General features: G+C 43.6%; 1 protein-coding gene across 1 annotated transcript; it reads left to right on the top strand.

Annotated features, from left to right (window-relative positions):
* The first annotated feature begins 1,793 nt into the window (after nt 1–1,793).
* Nucleotides 1,794–21,973, top strand: LOC139366341 (protocadherin-12-like). Its single transcript, XM_071103710.1, has 4 exons — nt 1,794–5,310; nt 7,639–7,730; nt 9,990–10,138; nt 20,558–21,973. The coding sequence occupies exons 1-4, from the start codon at nt 2,389–2,391 to the stop codon at nt 20,962–20,964; spliced, it is 3,570 nt and encodes a 1,189-aa protein (XP_070959811.1). The 5' UTR covers nt 1,794–2,388; the 3' UTR covers nt 20,965–21,973.
* Nucleotides 21,974–22,140: the final 167 nt, after the last annotated feature.

The raw sequence follows: 22,140 nt of genomic DNA, 5'->3' as shown, positions 1-22,140 counted from the left end.
AACGTGGAAAACTGATTGGATTTGAAAAAAGTCATCAACTTAAGGGAATTTAGTCGTTTTTTTCACCCAACTGTTAACATTAGTTGATAACTCAATCAAGTGTAAACCAAAACTAGACGTTAAAATGACATCTGTGCCCAGTGGTGGCTTATTCTTATTCTGAAATATTTCAGGTAACAGTATTTTTTTTGTATAAACCATTTCAAAAAGTTTGTTTTGTAGAAAAATAGGGCTAATCATTACCACACACTAACCACATGCCCTCCCACAGATGTGGAGGTTGAGAATGTTGAAAGTTACAACACACCTTCATACACGTTATGTTAATTAGGAGAGGGGGTAGTGGTATGTTTGCCCGTGTGTGTGAATGTGCATGTGTATTTATACTTTGATAGAGAGACAGAACTGTTAAGGACTCCCACCAGCTCTCCAAATGGGGATAGGAGGAGAACAGCTTTATGTGTGAAACGGATCCCCTGTTTGTTTAGGAGATAGAACCTAATCGCATTGGCCGACCTCTGCTCTCTCTGGCCGCACAGAGACGGTAGCTCTGAGGGGAGTCAGCCTCCCCTTTTGGCTTTTTACGAGGTCTGGGGGCCCTTAACTATGTCTCTGAAAACATACAGTGGAAAGGGACTGGTATCTTCAGCATCATCTTTCCCAGAATTATCACCCTGCCCGGTGTTATCACTCTGTGAAAAGCTTTTATTGGCCCGCACAGTGATAGGTTTGTTGATGTCCAAGCTGAAAGGGAAACTTCCCATGCTATTGTTTCTGGTATAGGTTATAGGCCTACGGTTCCTTCGGGCCAGCTCATCAAATAATTGATAAGCATTGTGATAATACAAACAGGATATTTATATTAAAGTAAACATTGATTGATCAGGTTGATTGGTCAGGCTTTACATGTTGTGTTAACCGTAAAGAGTATAACAAACTTTGTCTATGTAGGCTATTAGATCATTTCCTGTCACACATTCAACTTTTATATATACATGCAGAGCTAAGATTAGGCCATTTCACACTCCTTTATAATTGTCCTATTGTGGAGATCCATATAATTGGCAAGATGTCTGTTGTTTATCAGGATTGCTTGCCCTGTTTGTTAGCATCTATATAGCAGTTTTGCATTATACACTACATTGTTGCTAGACCTTCAGTATGGATAGCATCTACTTTTTACAACAGCAAAAATGTTAAGTTCTTGACTGAGCTATGTGTGATAATTCTTTTTTAAAACTGCAATTGCAGCTTACTGCTGAGAAACCCAACAAAAACCACATCATATTACAACAAAACATGAAAGAAGACATTAAAGTAGTCCAAAAATGGGCATTTGACAATCTAAAATACGTTTTCTACTGACAAGTTTGAAGTTGCCCACACATTTATCAGCAAGTGCTATCTAGTGTTTAGGATTTCTGTCGGGAGCCCAGACCGTAGATCATGCAGCTCTGAGTGGAGAGCAGGCCTGGTTACAGCTAAAAGTCCCATAGGGGCAGAGCTTCAAGCCCACTACTGAGTTAAAGATCCACAATGCAAGGCTCTGATGGTTTTTTGAATATTGCAGGAAAAAATGAACAAGGCAAAATGTGGTCTGGGGGCAGAGAGGGAGGATCACATTTCTTTAAAAGCACTCAAATGTTGTTTCAACTCCTGCTTAATTTCCTGAGGGCCCATTTTTTTTCTTTCTGTTTTAGGTTGTGGAGTCCAGATTTGCATATGCTCCATGCCTCCTGTTCTGATTGGCTGGGTCCTCCCCTGCTTGTATCATCACAGATCCAAACTTCCTCAGTGTTCTCCTAACTTTACTTTGTAGCTACAAGCTGATGAACCGAGAGGCTGGGAGCCAGCAGCTGTGTGAGTGAGTAATGCAGTAAGCTATGAGTGTATGTATGTGTAAGAGAGGGAAGCAAGAGTTATAGTTATAGGGTTTGTAATTTGGTTCTCTGACTCAACTTAAGGGTTGTAAGGTTGTTGGTATAAAAAGGATGTAAGGTTATCTTTAATTTCATTTTAATTCTGTTTTGTTAGGAAATACATTCGATTGTTTCATTGATAGATTTAGCTGTAATTGTTGGTAGATTTTGTGCTGATATTCAGAGCTCTGTAAAAGTGTAAGAATATGGGTGGATGAGCAGTTTGATTCATGGTTTTTACTGATAAAAACATAATTCTATGTTTTGTTGATTTATAACTCAGATATTGAACTATCAACATTTTGCTGTAGCAGGCTATTTTCAAAGGAGATATTTTCTATCAAAAGGTTTAACTTTTTTTCATCAGTCATCAGTATTTAAATTGAAGAAGATCATTTTAGAGTAGGGGCAAAGAATTACACCACCTTATCTCAGTAGTTTATAGTGGGTGTTAGACATGCCCTTTTAAATGCTGGACAGGACAGTAATATCTCACACAGTCATGCTGCTGGCTCTACTGCTGGTTCTGTGTCTTGCTTCTGGGGCCCAGTGTTCAGACCCGGCCCCATTAACAGTTATGTACAGAGTCTGGGAGGAGCAGCCTGTGGGCACCAGGGTTGGCCATCTGGTCGATGACCTGCGTCAGAGAGGCGAGACAGAGGCATTGGAGGATTTCCAGGTCGTGGAGCATGGTCAAGCCCTGCCTTTCTCCATCGGAGCGAGCGACGGAACTCTCTCCACTCTGGGACAGCTGGACCGGGAGGAGCTGTGTCGAGGCTCGGACCTGTGTGAGTTGGCCTTCAGTGTCCTCTACAGGAAAGGTGGTGCTATCCACTTTCTGAGGGTGCGGGTGGAGGTGATGGACCTGAATGACCACAGCCCCACCTTCCCCAGTGGCAAGCAGGAATTGGAGATCTCTGAGACGGCCACGTTGAGGATGCGGATTCCCCTGGACCGAGCCGTGGACCCAGATGCCGGCCCCAATGGACTGCAGACCTACTCACTGTCCGTTAACCAGCACTTTGCCCTGGATGTAAGGAGCACTGCGGATGGGCCAAAGCAAGCAGAGCTGGTGGTGATAAAGGAGCTGGACAGGGAGGTGCAGTCCTCCTTCGAGCTGACTCTGGTGGCCTGGGACAAGGGGAACCCTCCCAGGTCGGGCAGTACTCTGGTCAGAGTCAAAGTCTTGGACTCTAACGATAACAGCCCCATGTTTGAGGATGGTACCCCCACCGTGGAACTAACTGAGGACACAGCCCGTGGGACTATCGTCATCAACCTCAAGGCCACGGACCCTGATCAAGGGGCCAATGGGGAGGTTGAGTACTCTCTAAGCAAACATGCTCCACCTGAGGTGCAGAAGCTTTTCAGTGTCCACCCCCAGAGTGGGGCAGTGACCTTAAAAGGCGAACTGGACTATGAGGACAAACACTCTTATGAGGTGGACATCCAGGCTCGCGATCTTGGGCCCAACGCCATCCCTTCTCACTGTAAACTACACGTCAAGCTGAGGGACGTCAATGATAATGCACCAAGGATCCACGTGACTTGGACACCTCCTGATTCCCCAGTGGCAACTGTTTTAGAGGGTGCACCGGAGGACACATTCCTCGCACTGGTGATGGTCTCTGATGCAGACTCCGGGGACAATGGGAATGTGCACGCCCACATCTGGCACGGATCAGGCCACTTCCGCCTCAAGAAAATCCATGGCGACAACTACATGATTGTAACCAATGGCACCCTGGATCGCGAAAAGGTCATGGAGTATAACCTCACGTTACTTGCCCAGGATTATGGTGACCCTCCACTGTCATGTGTTAGATACCTAGTTGTCCATGTGTTGGATGAGAATGACAATGCCCCTGTGTTCTCCAAGTCCCACTACAGGGCTTCCTTCAAGGAGAACAATGCCGTAGGCCTACAGGTCCTCAAGGTAGAAGCTAATGATGTGGACATTGAGCTCAGCGGCAGGGTGTCCTACTCCATCCGAGAGTCCAATGAACTGGGAACTCCCACGGCGTCTTTTGCCATCCACCCCATCAGTGGCGTAGTCAGCGCCCAGCAGTCATTGGACTATGATGAGTCTCCCACCTACTCCTTCATCGTGGAGGCCATAGACCATGGGCATCCACCCCTCACCAGCACTGCCACGGTACTCATCGAGATCCAGGATGTCAATGACAACTACCCCGTCATCAAGGAGCCAATGCCAAAGAAAGGCATAGCCTTTGTGAGCGTCCCTGTCAACGCAGAGAAAGGGGAGATGGTGACAGAGCTAGGGGATGGTGCTGAAGAAGGCTCCACCTATCCTCCGATCGATCGCTCTGCACAAAATGGACTTTCAGGATTCCTGGCCACTACCATCAAGGCCAACGATCTAGACTCTGGCCTCAATGGAAGACTCAGCTACATGATCACAGATGAAAACCCCACAGGACTGTTCAGACTTGACGACACTACTGGACAACTGTATGTTAACACGACCAATGCGACAGAGCTCATTGGGAAGACTTTCAAAGTGGATATCGCTGTATCGGACAATGGCTCTCCAAGGCTAGTGACAAAGGTCACCTTGGAGGTGACTTTCGTCAACTTGCGGGACCATCTGAAGAACTCAGCCCCTGGTAACCGTGGCCATCTGAGTTTCACCATGATGATGGCCATATGCCTTGGGGCCAGCTGCCTCCTGCTTCTCCTGGCTGTTGCCCTGGTGACCACCTTCTGTCGACCCACGAAACGAGACAACCATGCCTACAACTGCAGGATGGCTGAGTCCACCTACACACGTCACCCTCGCCGTCCACAGAAGAACATCAGGAAGACGGACATCCAGCTGGTGCCAGTCCTGAGGGGACGAAGGGAGGACCCTCCGGAAGACGAGGATGAAGCCCAGCCCCTCTCCCCTATGCCCCTGGTGGTTGAAGAGCAGCACACCGAAAGGCAATACAGCATAGCCACCTCCATGCACCCAACAGTCCACTCCCAGGCCTACCCTGATGGGGGCGCAACGCTGCCAGTCTCCCATACCAGAACACTCAGGAAACCTGGGAGCATCGAGCTGGACGGCACTCTCCCTCGAACACCCACGACTCCTTACCGAACCCTGCGCAAGGCAAGAAACCCTTCATTGTCCTCCTCACTCTCTCAGAACAGCACCCTGAGGAGACATGGGAACTCTGAGATCCAGGCTAGACCTGACGTTGAAGAGCCGGAACCATCCTCCCCAGTGTCCCAGGTAGCAACACTTAGAAAGTCCAAGAACACAGACACCAGAGGTGGACATGATGCTGAAGACCACAGACGGATACTGAGGAACTTAGTCCGTCTCTCCATGGCTGCCTTCGGAGACAACTCCATCGAGCTGTCTGCTGCCTCTCCAGAAGTACAGGTAATAAACATTTTAGTTATAAATACTACAAACATGAATGCACATTTGGTATATATCATGCAATGCATTACCTTGATTTCCATCATTCTCATGTTAGATGATACCGTATATACATCTAACTAATAACAGACTTTTGTTTTGTAAATAGGCCTTCTTTTTTTCACTTAAAGAATTACTGTAAGTAATTAAGTGTAACCTATAGGAATATAAATTGAATGTCCTGAGAGCAAATATTTTTCTCCCTCTGTTCCTCTCTGCTATTTTGGCCTGGTGTTTAGCTTACATATAGGAAGCCTGAGGGGACAGCTGACAGATGATGCTGGAGCCAAAGCATTGAGTTTATTCAGGTGCTCATGTGTCAACCACTGTAATCCTGTCTACTTCTGTGCCCCCCGAGCAATCTCTCCTTTTACTCAATATCACATAACAGATTCATACAGGGGAGGAAAAATGCCAGGAAGAATCAGTAGACCACTCTTATTCTCTAAGGGGGAAGCCCAGCCAAAGTAAGCTCTGATATGTCTGTAGTGTAAGGTAATACTGCCTTGACATGTAAGGACCTCGAGTCGTCAGTTACAAATGGCCCAAATTGCTATTTCTGAGCTCACTTTAAGCAAAGAAAAACAGCAACTGTAAAGGTCTGGTTTCCAACTACTCCAGAAGTGCTGTGCTAGTCAAGCGATGCATCCTCATTGAGGGAGAATTCATGCAGTCGACAATGCCAACACCCAATGGGCTTAGAACATAGAGTCTGGCAAGATCTGAAGGCCTCATGTGACTTCCATTTTAACAGCAGGAAGAGGCCTGATTCTTGACCCACCTTTCCTGCACCCCCGCCCGCCCGCTCGCCCCACTTGGCACTTTGGCTTTAGAGTCCCCCCGTCCTCCGCCTCCACACGTTCATATTTCGGAGGTTCATCCTGGAAGGAAACTGGTCAGAGAAGAATAGTCCTTTATGTAAAAGCACTTTCCTGTCCACCCTCGACCCTCTGTGTGCAACACATACATGTGCCTACACACACACACACACACACACACACACACACACACACACACACACACACACACACACACACACACTTCCCTCTCTTCACATCACAAAGCCTGTTTCCTCTCTGAGCTTGGGGCCACAGTTAGCAGCACATCCGGTCCTATAAAAAAGATGCCAGCACAAACCGCTCCAATTGTCTAATTGAATGACACCCATTCCCTCTCCCACAGAAAGTCACCCTTCTTTCACATGTTGCAACAGTTAAACCAACATATACCATGAACATAGATAAACAATGAGAACCACAGCACTTCATGGCATTTACATGCTGTTCAATTTAGTAGATTAAAAACTCTGACGTTTGTCGGCATTGCCTTTGTCAGGGAGTTAAACGATATCCCATACAGTTGGTATAAAACTGTCCAAACAGCCTCAATACACTACATTCCCCAAGCACTAGTTTGTTATTCTGACTTCTGTGTTATAATATCAGTAGCTGGTTTCCATCCAATTAGTGACATATTTTCATGCGGATATTCTCAAATCTGAGAATTTCCCCACTAGAGGTGCGCTTCCATCAAACTGACTTTTTGCAAATAAAATGCTGTGCGTGATGATGAAGGGCACATAAAAAAACACTTTTGGGCTTAAGTTTCCATGTACCGAATAAAAAGTTCTATGTGTTTCCAATCAATTGTTATCTTTGTCGATGATTTTGGCACAAAAAGTATTTGATAAAGAGCAAATGTGCCCACTCTGGTCTTGGCACCAACAGCTTGCAGATAGGCTACAGTGCAGACGGTACATGATGCGATTATGGATAAGAGCGAGATCATTTTTATTACTAAATTAGCAGCCAAGCACCGATTATCATTTCACCAGCATTATTTATTTCATCTGTAGCCTAATAAGCTGCATGGTTTTCAAAGTCGTCATGGGAGGACCACAAAACATAGTATTTTGTGACTGCAAGTTTACTTCGACATGATGGTTATTCTATTAATATTTACGCTTAAAAGCTTTTCCATTGTAATTGTTGCATATTTCGTTTTACAGACACAAAAATATCGCACCATGTCCAACGAACAAAATGTCTATCGACATTTATGAAATTGTACCGACACTTAGTCTTTCCATCACACCTGCCGTGTTATTTTTTTCCATAAGGCATGACTTAACATAAAAAGGTTGGCTGGAAACATGGTTACTGTCTCCTAACACCTCTCTCCTCCTGCAAATTTAAAACATGGTTACTGTCTCCCAACTCCTCTCTCCTCCTGCAAATTTAAAACAAGGTTACTGTCTCCTAACCCCTCTCTCCTCCTGCCAATTTACAGCAGATCTCCCAGCTCCTCTCCCTGCTCCACCAGGGCCAGCTGCAGCCGAGACCCAACTTCCGAGGCAACAAGTACTCCCATCGCGCTGGCAGGTGAGTACATTTCCTCTTTCTTTTTTTATTTTCTTCCCTTTTTTCTTTTAATTATCCCTCCTTTGTTTCAGAGCCATTTGGCTGTTGATCACTACTACCGCTACACGCATCGTTTATGTGAGATTTTCATTATGTATTTTTTCACAAAATGTTGACTTATCTCAAAAGCGTATATATTTACAACGTCATGTTTTTTATTTATATGTATCCTTTATATGTACAAGTCATCCCATTAAGATGTTTTTCTCTGCTCGAAGGCACCTTATAAATAATTATAGTTTCAAATACTCCTATGAATATAACTAGACAATAGAGCTCAGGTTTGTGTCTGATAAACCGGAAGACCACCTCTGCCCTTAGTCTGCCAGTAACAGGAAGAGTGTTTCATAACCTAGGTGGTCTGCCAGTCAGTCAATGTGTCAGGGGGCATGTTAGAGCATGACTCGCTGCCCTGACTCATGCCTCTAGGGCAGGAACCAGCATATCCAATGACCACAATGTTATTATCATCTATAGTGAGAGGTTTATATGGCGTGAGAGGTTTGTATCTGGTTCGGCTTCTTAGCTAACACGAGGAATGAAGAGTCTGTCATAGTGTTTTCTTTCATTGAGATCATCTTAAAACAAGACACAGGCACAATGCAGACTTTTCTCCTCTACTCGGGTATCTGTTTTTATGTGTCATCATGACACATAAAAACATGTTGACCCCCCCCCACTGAGAGGTGACATTAGTCTACCTGATTGGGTGAGACTTCCTGTCTCTGGCCTGATTGGCCTAGCTATCTCCCTTGTCTGGCTCTGACTGGCTCAGATAACGTCTCTGACAGGGAGCATGTTCTGTTATCAGTCTATACCTCAAGTCTCTGGTATTTTATCATTAAACACTAAAACACCTAGAAGTACAGTGCATTTGGAGGGTATTCAGACCGCTTGACTTTTTCCACATTTTGTTACATTACAGCCTTATTCTAAAATCGTTTTTTTGCCCTCATCAATCTACACACGATACCCCATAATGACAAACCAAAAACAGTTTTTTTGAAATGTCCGCAAATTTGTTAAAGATAAAACAACGTAAATATCACATTTACAAAAGTATTCAGACCCTTTACTCAATACTTTGTTGAAGCACCTTTGGCAGTGATTACAGCCTTAAGTATTTTTGGATATGACGCTACAAGCTTGAAACACCTGTATTTGGGTAGTTTCTTCTATTCTTCTCTGCAGATCCTCTCAATCTCTGTCAGGTTGGATGGGGAGCGTCACTGCACAGATATTTTCAGGTCTCTCCAGAGATGTTCGATCGGGTTCAAGTCCGGGCTCTGTCTGGGCCACTCAAGGACATTCAGAGACTTGTCCCAAGGCCACTCTTGCATTGTCTTGGCTGTGTGCTTAGAGTCGCCCCAGTCTGAGGTCCTGAGCACTCTGGAGCAGGTTTTCATCAAGGATCTATCTGTACTATGCTCCGTTCATCATTCCCTCGATCCTGACTAGTCTCCCAGTCCTTGCCGTTGAAAAACGTCCCCACAGCATGATGCTGCCATCACGATGCTTCACCTGGATGTTTCCAGGTTTCCTCTAGATGTGACACTTGGCATTCAAGCCAGAGTTCAATCTTGGTTTCAACAGACCAGAGAATCTTGTTTCTCATGGTCTGAGAGTCTTTAGGAGCCTTTTGGAAAACTCCAAGCGGGCTGTCATGTGCCTTTTACTTAGGAGTGGCTTCAATCTGGCCACCTGATTGGTGGAGTGCTGCAACCTTATTAAATTGTTTAAAAAAAAATGCTTCTTAGCAAAGAGCAATTTCTCAAGCAATATTTTTGCTAGGACTGTCTGGGAGGAGAGAGGTTTGGAACTACATTTCTTATTGGTCTATTAACTAATTTACCCCCTGGTGATGTCACAAGACAGGCCCAAACTCCATCCCACCAAAACAGGCAGAAACTTTGGGCAGTCTTTATTAACAGCTCTTACACTAAAAGGGCATTATCATAATTTTCAGAGTATTGTTCCAACCTCTTGATGTGGCAATATATATAAAACACAGGAAAATGAAGGTTTTGACTGCACTGGTCCTTTAAACTATTATATTGAGCTCAGATCAGCATATTTCCAGAATGGAATCAACTGTCTCCCATCCAAATTTGGGAAAATTGAACAGGACAGTCATAATGATGGTTCCACAAGATGGCTGACGTTGGTTCTAAAATGTCCTCCCTCACTGTCCCTGACACTCCCCTGTCTGCTTCCCTGAAGGACCGGCGTTCAGGACACTGATTGTCAGAGCACCAAGGACAGTGGCCATGGCGAGAGTGAAGCCGGAGACATGGACTGGGACACGGGTCGAGACTCCCCTGTCAACCTGCTACTGGAGGAGGACCTTAACACCCTGCTCAACAACCCTGGTAAGAACCGTTTTTATTTTTCAATTAAACCTTTATTTTACTAGGTTGTCCCATAGACATCAGAATACTCTTTCACCACTAAAGAGAACTTATACTATTTTATAGTCAACAAACAACAATAACATTGAAGAAAACTTAAAACAAATAATGGTCAAAACTAACAAAGAAAAAATACTTTTAGTGGCATTCCTAGCTCTCTGTGGGGCTTCATTCTATTCTGACAATTCATAGCTGAATTCATAAATTACTAACAGTGGGTGTTTTCCCTCAGCCGTAAAGATTCACATTGGGATATACTGTATGTGAAACAGTAGTGAGCGCAGCGCTCTGTATGGTCGAACAGACTAATATGTTCACATTCTATAGTCCAACATACACAGTAAGTATATGTGTGGAGTTCCTTCCAGGTATTGTTCAGGTCATTGTCTCGTTCTGACTAGGGGCCCAGTCTTTGTTCTTTTCAAATCAAAGACACACCCCTTAGTTTTTCTCACTTAAGACCTCCGGGCAAATACAGGGATTTCTATCTTTCGGTTGATCTTCAGTGAGAGCAATATAAAGTCTATGCTGGTACAGTAATCTCACACAGGGGTGTTACAAAGACCTGCGTGTGTGTCTGTGTGTAATCCTTGAGTCACCCGTACCCAAAGGCAAAGGGGTCCTCCATTAGCGTTGTAAGTCACACTATATTTGTGAGACACGCGAATGGTGAGAAGCTCAGGCTCTTTGAGGATTCCTGACTATGTTTAAGCCGCCTGTTTCTCAGATGTTTTGTCTTCTCACCTGGAGAGTCTTTCTTTCTTGTATTTTGCTATGGTAGTACCATTTTCTAAGCTGTATAGAGCAACCAGACAGACACACCCCGTCACCACCACCCACTCTTCCCTGAGGCAGTGAACAGATAGTCTCACCTCTGACATCATGTTTCAAATCCAATTTGTTTGCCACATGCTTCGTAAACAACAGGTGCTTACTTACGGGGGCCCTTCCCAACGATGCAGAGAGAAAGAAAATTGAGAAACTAAGAAAAGTAAAACCCATAATAATATAAGTAAAAATAGATACACAATAAGTAACGATAACTTGGCTGTATTACTAGTACCGAGCCGATGTGCAGGGGTACGAGGGAATTTAGGTCAACTGCTACCTACATGTACAAATTACCTTGACTAACCTGTACCCCAGCACATTGACTCGGTACTGGTACCCCCTGTATATAGCCTCATTATTGTTATGTCATTTTCTTGTGTTACTTTTAGATTTTATTGATTACATTTTTTTAAACTTTAATTTATTCAGTCAATATTTTCTTAACTCTATTTCTTGAACTGCTTTGCATGTTAAGGACTTGTAAGTAAGCATCTCACGGTAAGGTCTACACCTGTTGTATTCGGTCCGTGTGACAAATGAAATTTGATTTGATATACATATGAATAGAGTGACAGATAGTAAACAGTAGCAGAAGAGTATGTGATAAGTCAAAAAAAATGTAGTGCAAAAGTGGTCTATACAGAGAGTCCGGGTAGCTGTTTCGTTAAATATTTAACTAACTATTTAGCAGTCTTATGGCTTGCGGGTAGAAGCTGTTCAGGGTCCTGTTAGTTCCAAACTTGGTTCATCGGTACCGCTTGCCGTGCGGTAACAGAGAGAACAGTCCATGAATTGTATGGCTGAAGTCTTTGGCAATTTTTATGGTCTTCCTCTGACACCACCTGGTATAGAGGTACTGGATGGCAGGGAGCTCGCCCCCAGTGATGTACTGAGCCCTCCGAATTACCTTCTGTAGCACCTTGCGGTCGGCTGCCAAGCAGTTTCCATACCAAGCAGTGATGCAGCTAGTCAAGATACTCTCAATGGTGCAGCTGTAGAACCTTCTGAGAATCTGAGGGCCTATGCCAAATATTTTCAGCCTCCTGAGGGAGAAGAGTCATTGTCGTGCCTCTTCACAACTATGTTGGTGAGTTTGGACCATGATATATCCTTAGTGATGTCGACACAGAGGAACTTGAAGCTTTCGGCCCGCTCCACTACAGCCACGTTAATGTGAATGGAGGCGTGCTCGGCCCTCCGTTTCCTGTAGTCAACACTTGTTTTTTTCGATCAGTTCCTTTGTCTTGCAGACATTGAGGGAGAGGTTGTTTTCCTGGCACCACAATGCCAGGTCTCATTGTTGTTGGTGATCAGGCCTAGCACCGTTGTGTCTTCAGAAAACTTTAAAATGGTGTTGGAGAGCTTTGTATGCATCTGTGTGAGTGGAATAAAGGTGATCTAGAGTTTTTTTCACCTCTAGTTGTATAGATGACATTCTGATAGAAATGAGGTAAGACTGATTTCAGTTTCCCTGCATTAAATTCACCGGCCACTAGGAGCGCCTCCTCTGGATGAGCATTTTCCTGTTTTCTTAGGGCCGTATACAGCTCATTGAGTGCGGTCTTAGTGCCAGCATCTCCAACTTCTTAATCATAGCCTCAATTTTGTCCCGCATATTGAATATAGTTGCGGAGAGTCCCTGTAATCCCAGATTCAGGTCATTCAGGTGAGAAAAAACATCACCCAGATAGGCCAGTCCTGTGAGAAACTCATCATCATGCAAAACAAGTGAAAATCATGGTCAGTAAAGAAAACTTTAAGCTCGTCTCTCAATTCAATACTTTGCCCCTTGATAACCAGCACACTTCTGTCTGTTGTTAAAGCGTTACATGGTCGCTGCCTTTATCATTGCGTAGTGCAGAAAATACACAAGAGTTCAGGGGCCTTGCTTTAACAAAGTTAACCATGTTCACTGTAGTGCCCAAAATGTCTTTCAAGCTGTCAGGCATTCCCTTGGCAGAAAGAGCCTCTCAGTGGAGGCTGCAGTGTACCCAAGTGGCGTCAGGAGCAACTGCTTGCATGTCATGGCTTTTGCACCATCACTAAAGATACCAACACATCTTGACCACCAAAGTCCATTTGATGACACAAAGCTGTCCAATACTTTAAAAATGTCCTCTCCTGTTGTCCTGGTTTTCCAGTGGTTTGCAGAAGAGAATGTCTTCCTTAATTGAACACCCATAAACATAATGGACATATATACCAGGAGCTGTGCCAGGCCCGCCACGTCTGTTGACTCATCCAGCTGTAACACATAGAATTCACTGGCTTGTATGCGAAGCAGTAATTGTTTCAAAATCTCCTGCCATGTCACTGATGCGTCGTGAAACAGTGTTGTTTAATGAAGGCACTGTCTGTATAGTTTTTTGGGGCTTTTTCCCCCAGCATTGTCCCAGCCATATCCGCGGCAGCAGGAAGAATGAAGTCCTCCACAATAGTATGAGGCTTGCCTGTCCTAGCCACTCGGTAGCTCACCATATAAGACGCTTCTAGCCCCTTCTTATTAATGGTATCTGTTGCTTTTATACATCTTACTACTTGAAAGTTGTCTTAATTCTCGCAAAAGAATAATAGGCATGTTCAAATAAGCTTGTTTTGTTTCTAAATGTCTGCGCAAGAATGAAAGTTTCATTGAGTTGTGAGATAGTACTTTTGCACATATAACACACTGTGGCTGAGGAAAGGCACTACTCCCAATATAAGTGAACCCCAAATCAATCTAGTTCTCATCAGATTCACAACTGTCAGTGTCCATGCTAGCTGGGCTAACAACAAATGTATAATTACTGATGCTAGCGTTGGATGTGCTCATGGAAGCAGACCAACTTGTGTTGTCAACAGGTGCAGGTGTAGTACTGCTGGTAGTAACAGTACTACCAGTAGAGCTGGTGTGTGTCTCTATGGATGCGGGCCTTACTTTCTTTTTGACCATTTAGCCATTTTAGAGCAAACTGGAATGAGCAGCAGCTATGTTTGGCTACATACGGACGATTAATGAAATTCCTGCTAGAGAATAACAGTTAATGTGATTGAATGTTAATTATTCGACTAGGCTTCCTGTATTTGACATTGTGTTGTTATTTCGCTGAACACAAGATGGTTTAATTTTATTTTTGTATGTTATCCGTGTCGTCGTTCAGCCACGACTAAGATATTCCGATTTTCAATGTCCCGTTGGTAGGATATTTGTGATCGTAGCTAGTCTATTTTGTTATCCAATGATTGTACGTTGGCTAATAGGACTGATGGTAAAGGCAGATTGCCCACCTGCTGTCGGATCCTTACAAGGCACCCCGAAGAACGTCCCCAATATCTCTGTCTCTTCTTCATGTGAATGACAAGATTTGGGCCTTGTCGGGTGTCTGAAGTAAATCCTTTGCGTCTGACTCGTTAAAGAACAAATCTGTGTCCAGTACGAGGTGAGTAGTCGCTATCCTGATATCCAAAAGCTCTTTTCGATCATAAGAGACGGTAGGAGAAACATTATGTACAAAAGAAGTTTACAAATAAGGTGAAAAAACACACAATAGCACAATTGGTTAGGAGTCTGTAAAACGGCAGCCTTAACCTCCGGCACCATTCTTCTTAGAAGATTTCTATGGGCACAAGCACTGTTCATGTCACAATCTGTTCACACCCCTCTTGTTGGTGGAGAGAATATAGCATACTTTGTAAAAGCTTATTTCCTGCAATTCTACACATTTTGTCATGGGGCACAAAGAACATTTAGCAGTTTTAAAGCATATTTTCTTGCAATTCTATACATTTTGCTATGTCTAATGTGTATTCATGTGATATTTGAGTGACAAAAAAATTACAACTATATCTATGGGCTAAAAAAACTTTAAAAAAAATGTTAGCTGACATGGGCTACTTGATCTGGACATTTCTGACAAGTTATAAATAGCTCTCTAATGTATGCAATGACTGACATGACAAGAGGAAAACTGATGATGCACGACCCAATTTCCAAATTGCACCTAGTGCATTCTACTATTACAACTTTCAAGAGTACATTTAAAGCCAGACTGAGTTCCTTTAAACTCAGTCCGACCCCCCCCCCCCCACCCCTGCCGACCCCTCACGCACCCCACCATTTGGGAACCACTGCTGTAGCGTACTGTTCAGATAGGTTAACTCACGTGTCCAACTCATTCCACGGAGGGCCGAGTGTCTGCGGGTTTTCTCTCCTCACATGTACTTAATTGATGAAATATGGTCATTAATTAGTAAGGAATTCCCCTCGCGTGGCTGTCTATTGACTGAAATCTGGAGACTGACTAGGTCTGTAACACGTGTCAAACTCATTCCACGGAAGGTGAGTGTCTGCTGGTTTTCGCTCCACCCTTGTTCTTAACTGATGAATTAAGGTCACTAATTAGTAAAGCACTTCCCTCACCTGGTTATCTAGGTCTTAATTGAAAGGGAAAACCCACGGATGCTAGGCCCTCCATAGAATGAGTTTGACATTTAACATTAACTCCTACAGAACTAAGCATTTCTTGCAGTAAAATGGGTCACCAAATGTAGGCAACATTTGGAAAAATATAATTTCTTTCTTTCAGCATCTTGAATGTGAATGCGCAGTTAGATACCATCTGTAGAGTTGCTATCTTTATCAGCATCATAAAAGCTGATCGTATTTCAGCTACATGACATTATGCTGGTGAGCAAAGGTTTATTTAGTCTTCTAGGGCAACATATAATGACAAAAGAGAAGCTGCATGTTTCTAACTATAGACAAGTTGACTAACACAGGGTTTCCCAAACTCTGTCCTGGGTCCCCCCTTGGGTGCATGTTTTGGTTTTTGCCCTAGCACTACACAGCTGATTCAAATAAACAACTCATCATCAAACCCTGGACTAACAGGCCTCAGATTTTCACTTTATCCTTTATCACATATAGTCGAGTCAGGCGGTTGTGGATGGGTTATGACCGGTTGTGGATGGGTTATGACCGGTTGTGGATGGGTTATGACCGGTTGTGGATGGGTTATGACCGGTTGTGGATGGGTTATGACCGGTTGTGGATGGGTTATGACCGGTTGTGGATGGATTATGACCGGTTGTGGATGGATTATGACCGGTTGTGGATAGGCTATGTCGTGTCTTTACTATCATTAAATGAAGACTTTTAGTTTTTATCAAAGATTCTCTGTAATTATTATTACGCGATTAAACTGATTAATCATGTAACAGTAATTAACTAGGAAGTTGGGGCTCCAAGGAAAATATTCAGATTACAAAGTTATAATTTTCCTAATATAACATTTCAGATATTTTCATATCTGATCAATAGTCTTCTGATTAATGAATTCTTCTTTACCTTACGTTAGTCTCATTCCAAACGTCGTAAATTGTTGGTTATCTGCACGAACCCAGTCTTCACTATGAGTCATCCATACATCAATTGTCTTAAATCATTTATTTATTAACTAACTAAACAATCACAAAAGTGCACACACAAACAAACAAAGTAAATATGGTTACAAGAAATGATAGGGGAATGTGCCCTAGCGGGCAAATCGGCATGGCAGCTTGTTAGACAAAAGGGGAGTGGGGGTCAGCTGAGAAGTCACTACAGTGTTGATAATTATTACAACTGAAATGCTAATCCTTTGCACATGAACACTCACTCATTCAGAAACAATTGCAATCAATATATATATTTACGCTCAGTGTGTCGTCGAGGTCTCTGTTGAAAAGTTTGTTTCTGTTGGAGAGTTTGTCCGCCCTCTCTGTCGTGAATAGAATGGATAGTTCAGTGTGACATTCATTCATGTCGTTATGGATAGATGTTTCGGCGGTTGTCGGTCTTCGCGTTCAATGATAACGAATTCCTAGCTGCAGACTAGTAATTAATATCAAAGACCGGTTGTAGATGGGATATGACAGGTTGTGGATGGTTTATGACCGGTTGTGGATGGGTTATGACCGGTTGTGGATGGGTTATGACCGTTTGTGGATGGGTTATGACAGGTTGTGGATGGGTTATGACCGGTTGTGGATGGGTTATGATCGGTTGTGGATAGGTTATGACCGGTTGTGGATGGTTATTAGCAATTGTGTGCGGGTGAGCAAACAACTAAACCATGCACCACTAGTGTGTAGATCAGTGTGTTTTCAGCACCCCTTGTTCAGAATGTGGCCTCACAATCTCTATCTGTCCTTGAGCTCTGCTATTTTCTTTCAAATCTGCATTATTTTGTTTGGTAGCCATATCACCCATTAAAGGGACAGTTCACTTGAAAATCTAAATTGAAACTATAGTCTTAGAGAGGATAGAAGATGAATCACAAATCACCAATTGAGTTGTCAGATTTACTAAACCGATGATTATGACCGTTATTAAAGCTGAGCTCTGACTTTAAATAGATTTGTAGATCTAACGCTTGGCGGTATGCTTTAAACTGCTTCCATATTTGCGGGTGTTTGGTTGTGGTTGTAGTCGATCTACCACAGAAGGGATGTTCTCCACATCAAACCTGTTTGTGTGATGTGGTGTGTGGGGGTTCCTCTGGTTCCAATAAGAGGGTAATTGTTTTCTGAGGATTTAGGGGTTCCCTGCTGGTGGGTCCAGTCTAATTAAGTTTGCAAGGGGGCGAGCCATGGATCACGGAAGATAAAGAGAAGAAGGGAGTGGGAGAGGGAAATTAGATGTAGAGTGGGGGGTGTAGATATAGGGGGATGAGGTATAGAGTGGGGGGGGGGGGGGTGTAGAGAGAGGGGATATAGAGAGAGTGGGTGGTGTAGAGAGAGGGGATATAGAGAGAGTAGGGGGTGTAGAGAGAGGGGATATAGAGAGAGTGGGGGGTGTAGAGGGGATATAGAGAGAGTGGGGCGTGTAGAGAGAGGGGAAGAGGGATGGTCAACTTTGATGGGGGCCACAAAAAATCACAAGGGGCCTTAGTGGCTCGCGGGTCTGCGTACCTACATTCATACCCACACAAGCAGTCAGAGTAGGCATTAGCCTTTTGGGGACCTAAGAAACATTTTTGCTAAATCTTCTCTCCTTCCAATGGAAAAATTTGTATAATTGCAGTAAACTTGCTTTAAAACTGCAACATTTTATCTACGCCCCATGGCAAAATGTGTATAATTGCAGAATTTTAATTTTATGAATATATTTTATTGCTTTATACACATTTTGCCATGGGGCGTATATTTTTTTTTACACTTTTAAAGCAAGTTTGCTGCAATTATGCATTTTGTCATAGGGTGGAGAGAAATGTTTGTAGTTTTTAATCTGATATTTGAGTGAGAGTGACTAACAAAATCAATCGGGGCCCCACGTCAGTAATTCAACCATGACTACTACAACTTTAGATAGCTGATATAGGCTAATTGAGTGACTGTCAGTGGCTGACAAGAGAAAAACTGTTGATGTACAACCACATTTCAAAATTGCACCCTGTGTATTCTACTACTCTAACTCTCAGACCCAAATGAGTTCCATTTATTTTTTTGGAAATTGATCCGCGGGCCTAGTACCCCACCCCTGAATTAGACAGAAAGAGGGACAGAAATAGAGAGAGAGAGGGGATGGAGGGGGGACAGAGGTGTTTGCAGAGAAAGCAGCCAGACAAGGAAGCAGCATTTTATTGAACCCAGGCAGTTAGCTTGTGAGTTAATCTCTCTCTCTCTGATGTGGTCTGCTGTGGGGCTAACACTGCCTCCCCAGCCTCTGTGTCAAAGTCAAGCAGTCGCAACAGACCATGTACAAAGGCCAGCCTGCCCCTTTAGTTACTGGCAGTTTATATGCATGCTAGCAATGTTAGCAACGCTCTCTTCTGAGGTCTCCGGGAGATGACAGACATGAAAGATGGCCTTAGAAGTAATGGTGGTTGACTGGTTCAGGGCCACTTCGTTTGATTACCTGAGTGTGTGGTTCAACAACTCAAGAGTTAACCCCCCCCCCTCCCTCCACAAATATGGAGCTTCCTCTCTTTCATTCAAAAAACCCCACATACATGGAGCTCAGTCTGAACATTCCAAACAAATACTGCAGAGGATAACTATCTTACAGGGATTTGGGGCGAAACATGATGCGTCTGAACGTCATGTGGGATTTGTGTAGGTTGCTCTTCACTGATGTGTAGGGTAAACACAGCGGGATAAGGATTTGTGTAGGTTGCTCTTCACTGATGTGTAGGGTAAACACAGAGGGATAAGGATTTGTGTAGGTTGCTCTTCACTGATGTGTAGGGTAAACACAGCGGGATAAGGATTTGTGTAGGTTACTCTTCACTGATGTGTAGGGTAAACACAGCGGGATAAGGATTTCTGTAGGTTACTCTTCACTGATGTGTAGGGTAAACACAGCGGGATAAGGATTTGTGTAGGTTGCTCTTCACTGATGTGTAGGGTAAACACAGCGGGATAAGGATTTGTGTAGGTTGCTCTTCACTGATGTGTAGGGTAAACACAGCAGGATAAGGATTTGTGTAGTTTATGGATTGAGATTTAAGTCAAGGTCTGTCAGTGTCACAGTGGGGGGAGAGAGTATGAGTGTCTGTGTGTGTGTGTTTGAGAGAGGGAATTAGGGTGTGTGTACTGTATGTATGTGTGTGGGGAGAGATGCTAGCTGCTGGGGTCGTTCAGGAACTTCTCTGCAAGTGTGTGTGTGTTGCTGAGTGTGTGTGCACCAGGTCTGGTTGTGATTTAATGAGGACCACAGGGTGAGTGATCCACAGCAGGCGCTTTTTCTAGGCCACGAGCCTAATCAGATTGAAGTGAGGAGAATCAAGTTAAAGAGTTGGGGAGGCCAAAACAAGAGGAGTCATTCTGGTGTTTTTTATATTTTTTATTCCTGGGGTTGTAACCTGTAGCATGTTGCTTGTGTTTTGCCATTTAAATATGTCTCTCGATAGACTCTATCCATTTTGCTGAAATGTGTTTTTTTTTTAAACATACCATTTAAATGTAAATTATCAGTTATACTACAACTAACACCCCCCCCCCCCCCCCAAATACATAAGTTGGTCAAGATAATCAGGCATGGACATCCCCATAATGCCTGGAATGCTTAACTCTAGAGATTGGCTTAGCTTTAAGTGGATTTTCACCCGTTCTGAGTCTGTTCATGCTCATTATGTGTAAAACCACTTGGCCACTTTACTTGAGTATAACTCAGGATATAGCCAAGAGATGACAGGAAATGCCAGATAAATATACTCCTCCTGTGATTTCCTCCATCCTGCCCCCCCCAACCCCCCAAAGGAAATTGTTTTTGAGCAAGATTGGTCTTTTACCTCCATAAGCTTATTTGTTATTAACTTATTTTTCTCTTTGTTGTCTTTAACATACCAGATAATCATTCTCCCATCATCAGATTTAATTTAATGTTGTTTTCACAGGAGGAAAGGCATTTTCTTAGGCGCAAACAACAACAAATACTATAACAAAGGACACCCATGTGGTGCTTTGTGTCACATCCAGCGGTGTATTGCTGTAGAGCTGTTGCTTTGTCTTATATACATGTTGTTAAACTGTTTTGCCAGTTTTATACTTTATCGACATGTTCTCATCTCTTTCCTTGTCTCTTATCAGATGACGTCTTTGCTGACATAGAGGACCCTGCATGGATGGCCCGCCTCTCCCTCCCACTCACTGCAGACTACCACAAGAACATTTTTGTCCCCGACGGGCCACCGTCCTCCGACACCCATTGCTCCCCAGACACCCTTGACGACTCCTCCTTCTCCACCTTCGGCAAGACGCCGGAGAAGGATGGCCCGCTGGGCGGGGCCTTGCTCTCCGAGGTCAACACCTTGTTTAACATGCTCCTGACCCAGAAGGGCGACTCCCAGTCACGCCCCTCGCCAGATGTGCTCTACAGATTGTCTGCCGCCTACCGGCGCTCACTGGGGATGGACGGAGCTGCCAATGCGCCACGGAACTCTGGGAACCCCGAAAAGACGTCCCCTCTGGCTCATTGCTCGGCCCAATTCCCTTAGGCCTTGTCTTAACACGGTTACGTCATGGAATTCAGTCTAAAAGAAGTTGCTGTAAAAAAGACAGTCTCTACAAGCCAGAATGTTGAATACAATGATATTCAAACGTACGTTTCCGGTTGTCTGTGCTGTTGGTCCTTTTGGCAGTAGGAAGTGTAGATAGGGTATCCACAGGAAACTGTGTTTTCCTTTTTGCTGTGGTTGCAGAAATGACTGAAGCTTACAACAGCAACCTCTTCTCCTAACATATCCCCATTAGGAGATGTCAATTACACTATTAGCCCCAGACAGACTGCTTCCCTGTCTGGAACAAGCCAAGGCCAGAAAAGGGAGAGGAGTTAACCTAAGGTCTTTGTTCAGTGCTGGAACACGGTCAATGCACTATACAGTACTCCCTACATAGCACAGTGTACATTTAGCTTGAGATAAATGTTACACAAGTAAACTGTTTCCCTCATGTGGCACATTCTCCCCTGTATCATTCTGATTAACTCTCTCTCTCTCTGGTCAGAAGTGTTTATCAGTGGGAGCAACAACACGGTGCTATTCTTTATTAGCATTGTCCATGGTATGAATGGCTGAGTTTGGCAACCCAAGCAAAGAGTCCAAGAAGGAAATGGCTCTTTGTCTTTTCTTAAGAGAAAACACTAGCGAAACTAAGTCCTGTTCCTGAGGATGTCTGCCGCCATTTCCTTCACCTCCGTTTTGAGAAATGTCTCCATTGTTGATTACTATTTGTATTTACTCAAGTAAATTCCTTAGCTACTGAAAAATGTCATATTTACAGAGGTAAATATGCTGTTTATTGAGGTCTGTGTAAGAAAACATAAACAGGATTTGGTTTTAGATATTTGAATGGCTGTAAAAGTGTTATAAATGAACTTCTTTGACAAAAGGTGTAATTTGTAACCTTGCTTGGGAGAATATGGCATTTCTTTGGCCATAAATCAAACCAGCAGCACTTTGTACATAATATTTTCTAAAACATTTAAATAAAATTATTTGAAAACAGCATCATGCTCATTTTATCCTACAAATTCCACGATGTTGAGGATTTTGACTTTTGTTTTGAATGTTGCGAAATTTGATTTTCTTTGGGTGAGAACATGGAGACTCACTGCAAAAAGAACATCTCTAGGAAAAACCTTTGTAAGACAACGACCTCTGGTGCTTTTTCCA

The sequence above is a fragment of the Oncorhynchus clarkii genome, chromosome 14 (assembly GCF_045791955.1).
Source record: "Oncorhynchus clarkii lewisi isolate Uvic-CL-2024 chromosome 14, UVic_Ocla_1.0, whole genome shotgun sequence".
NCBI classification, from domain to species: domain Eukaryota; kingdom Metazoa; phylum Chordata; class Actinopteri; order Salmoniformes; family Salmonidae; genus Oncorhynchus; species Oncorhynchus clarkii.
The sequence above is the reverse complement of the archived record's forward strand: the minus strand, read 5'-3'. Positions and strand labels throughout refer to the sequence as shown.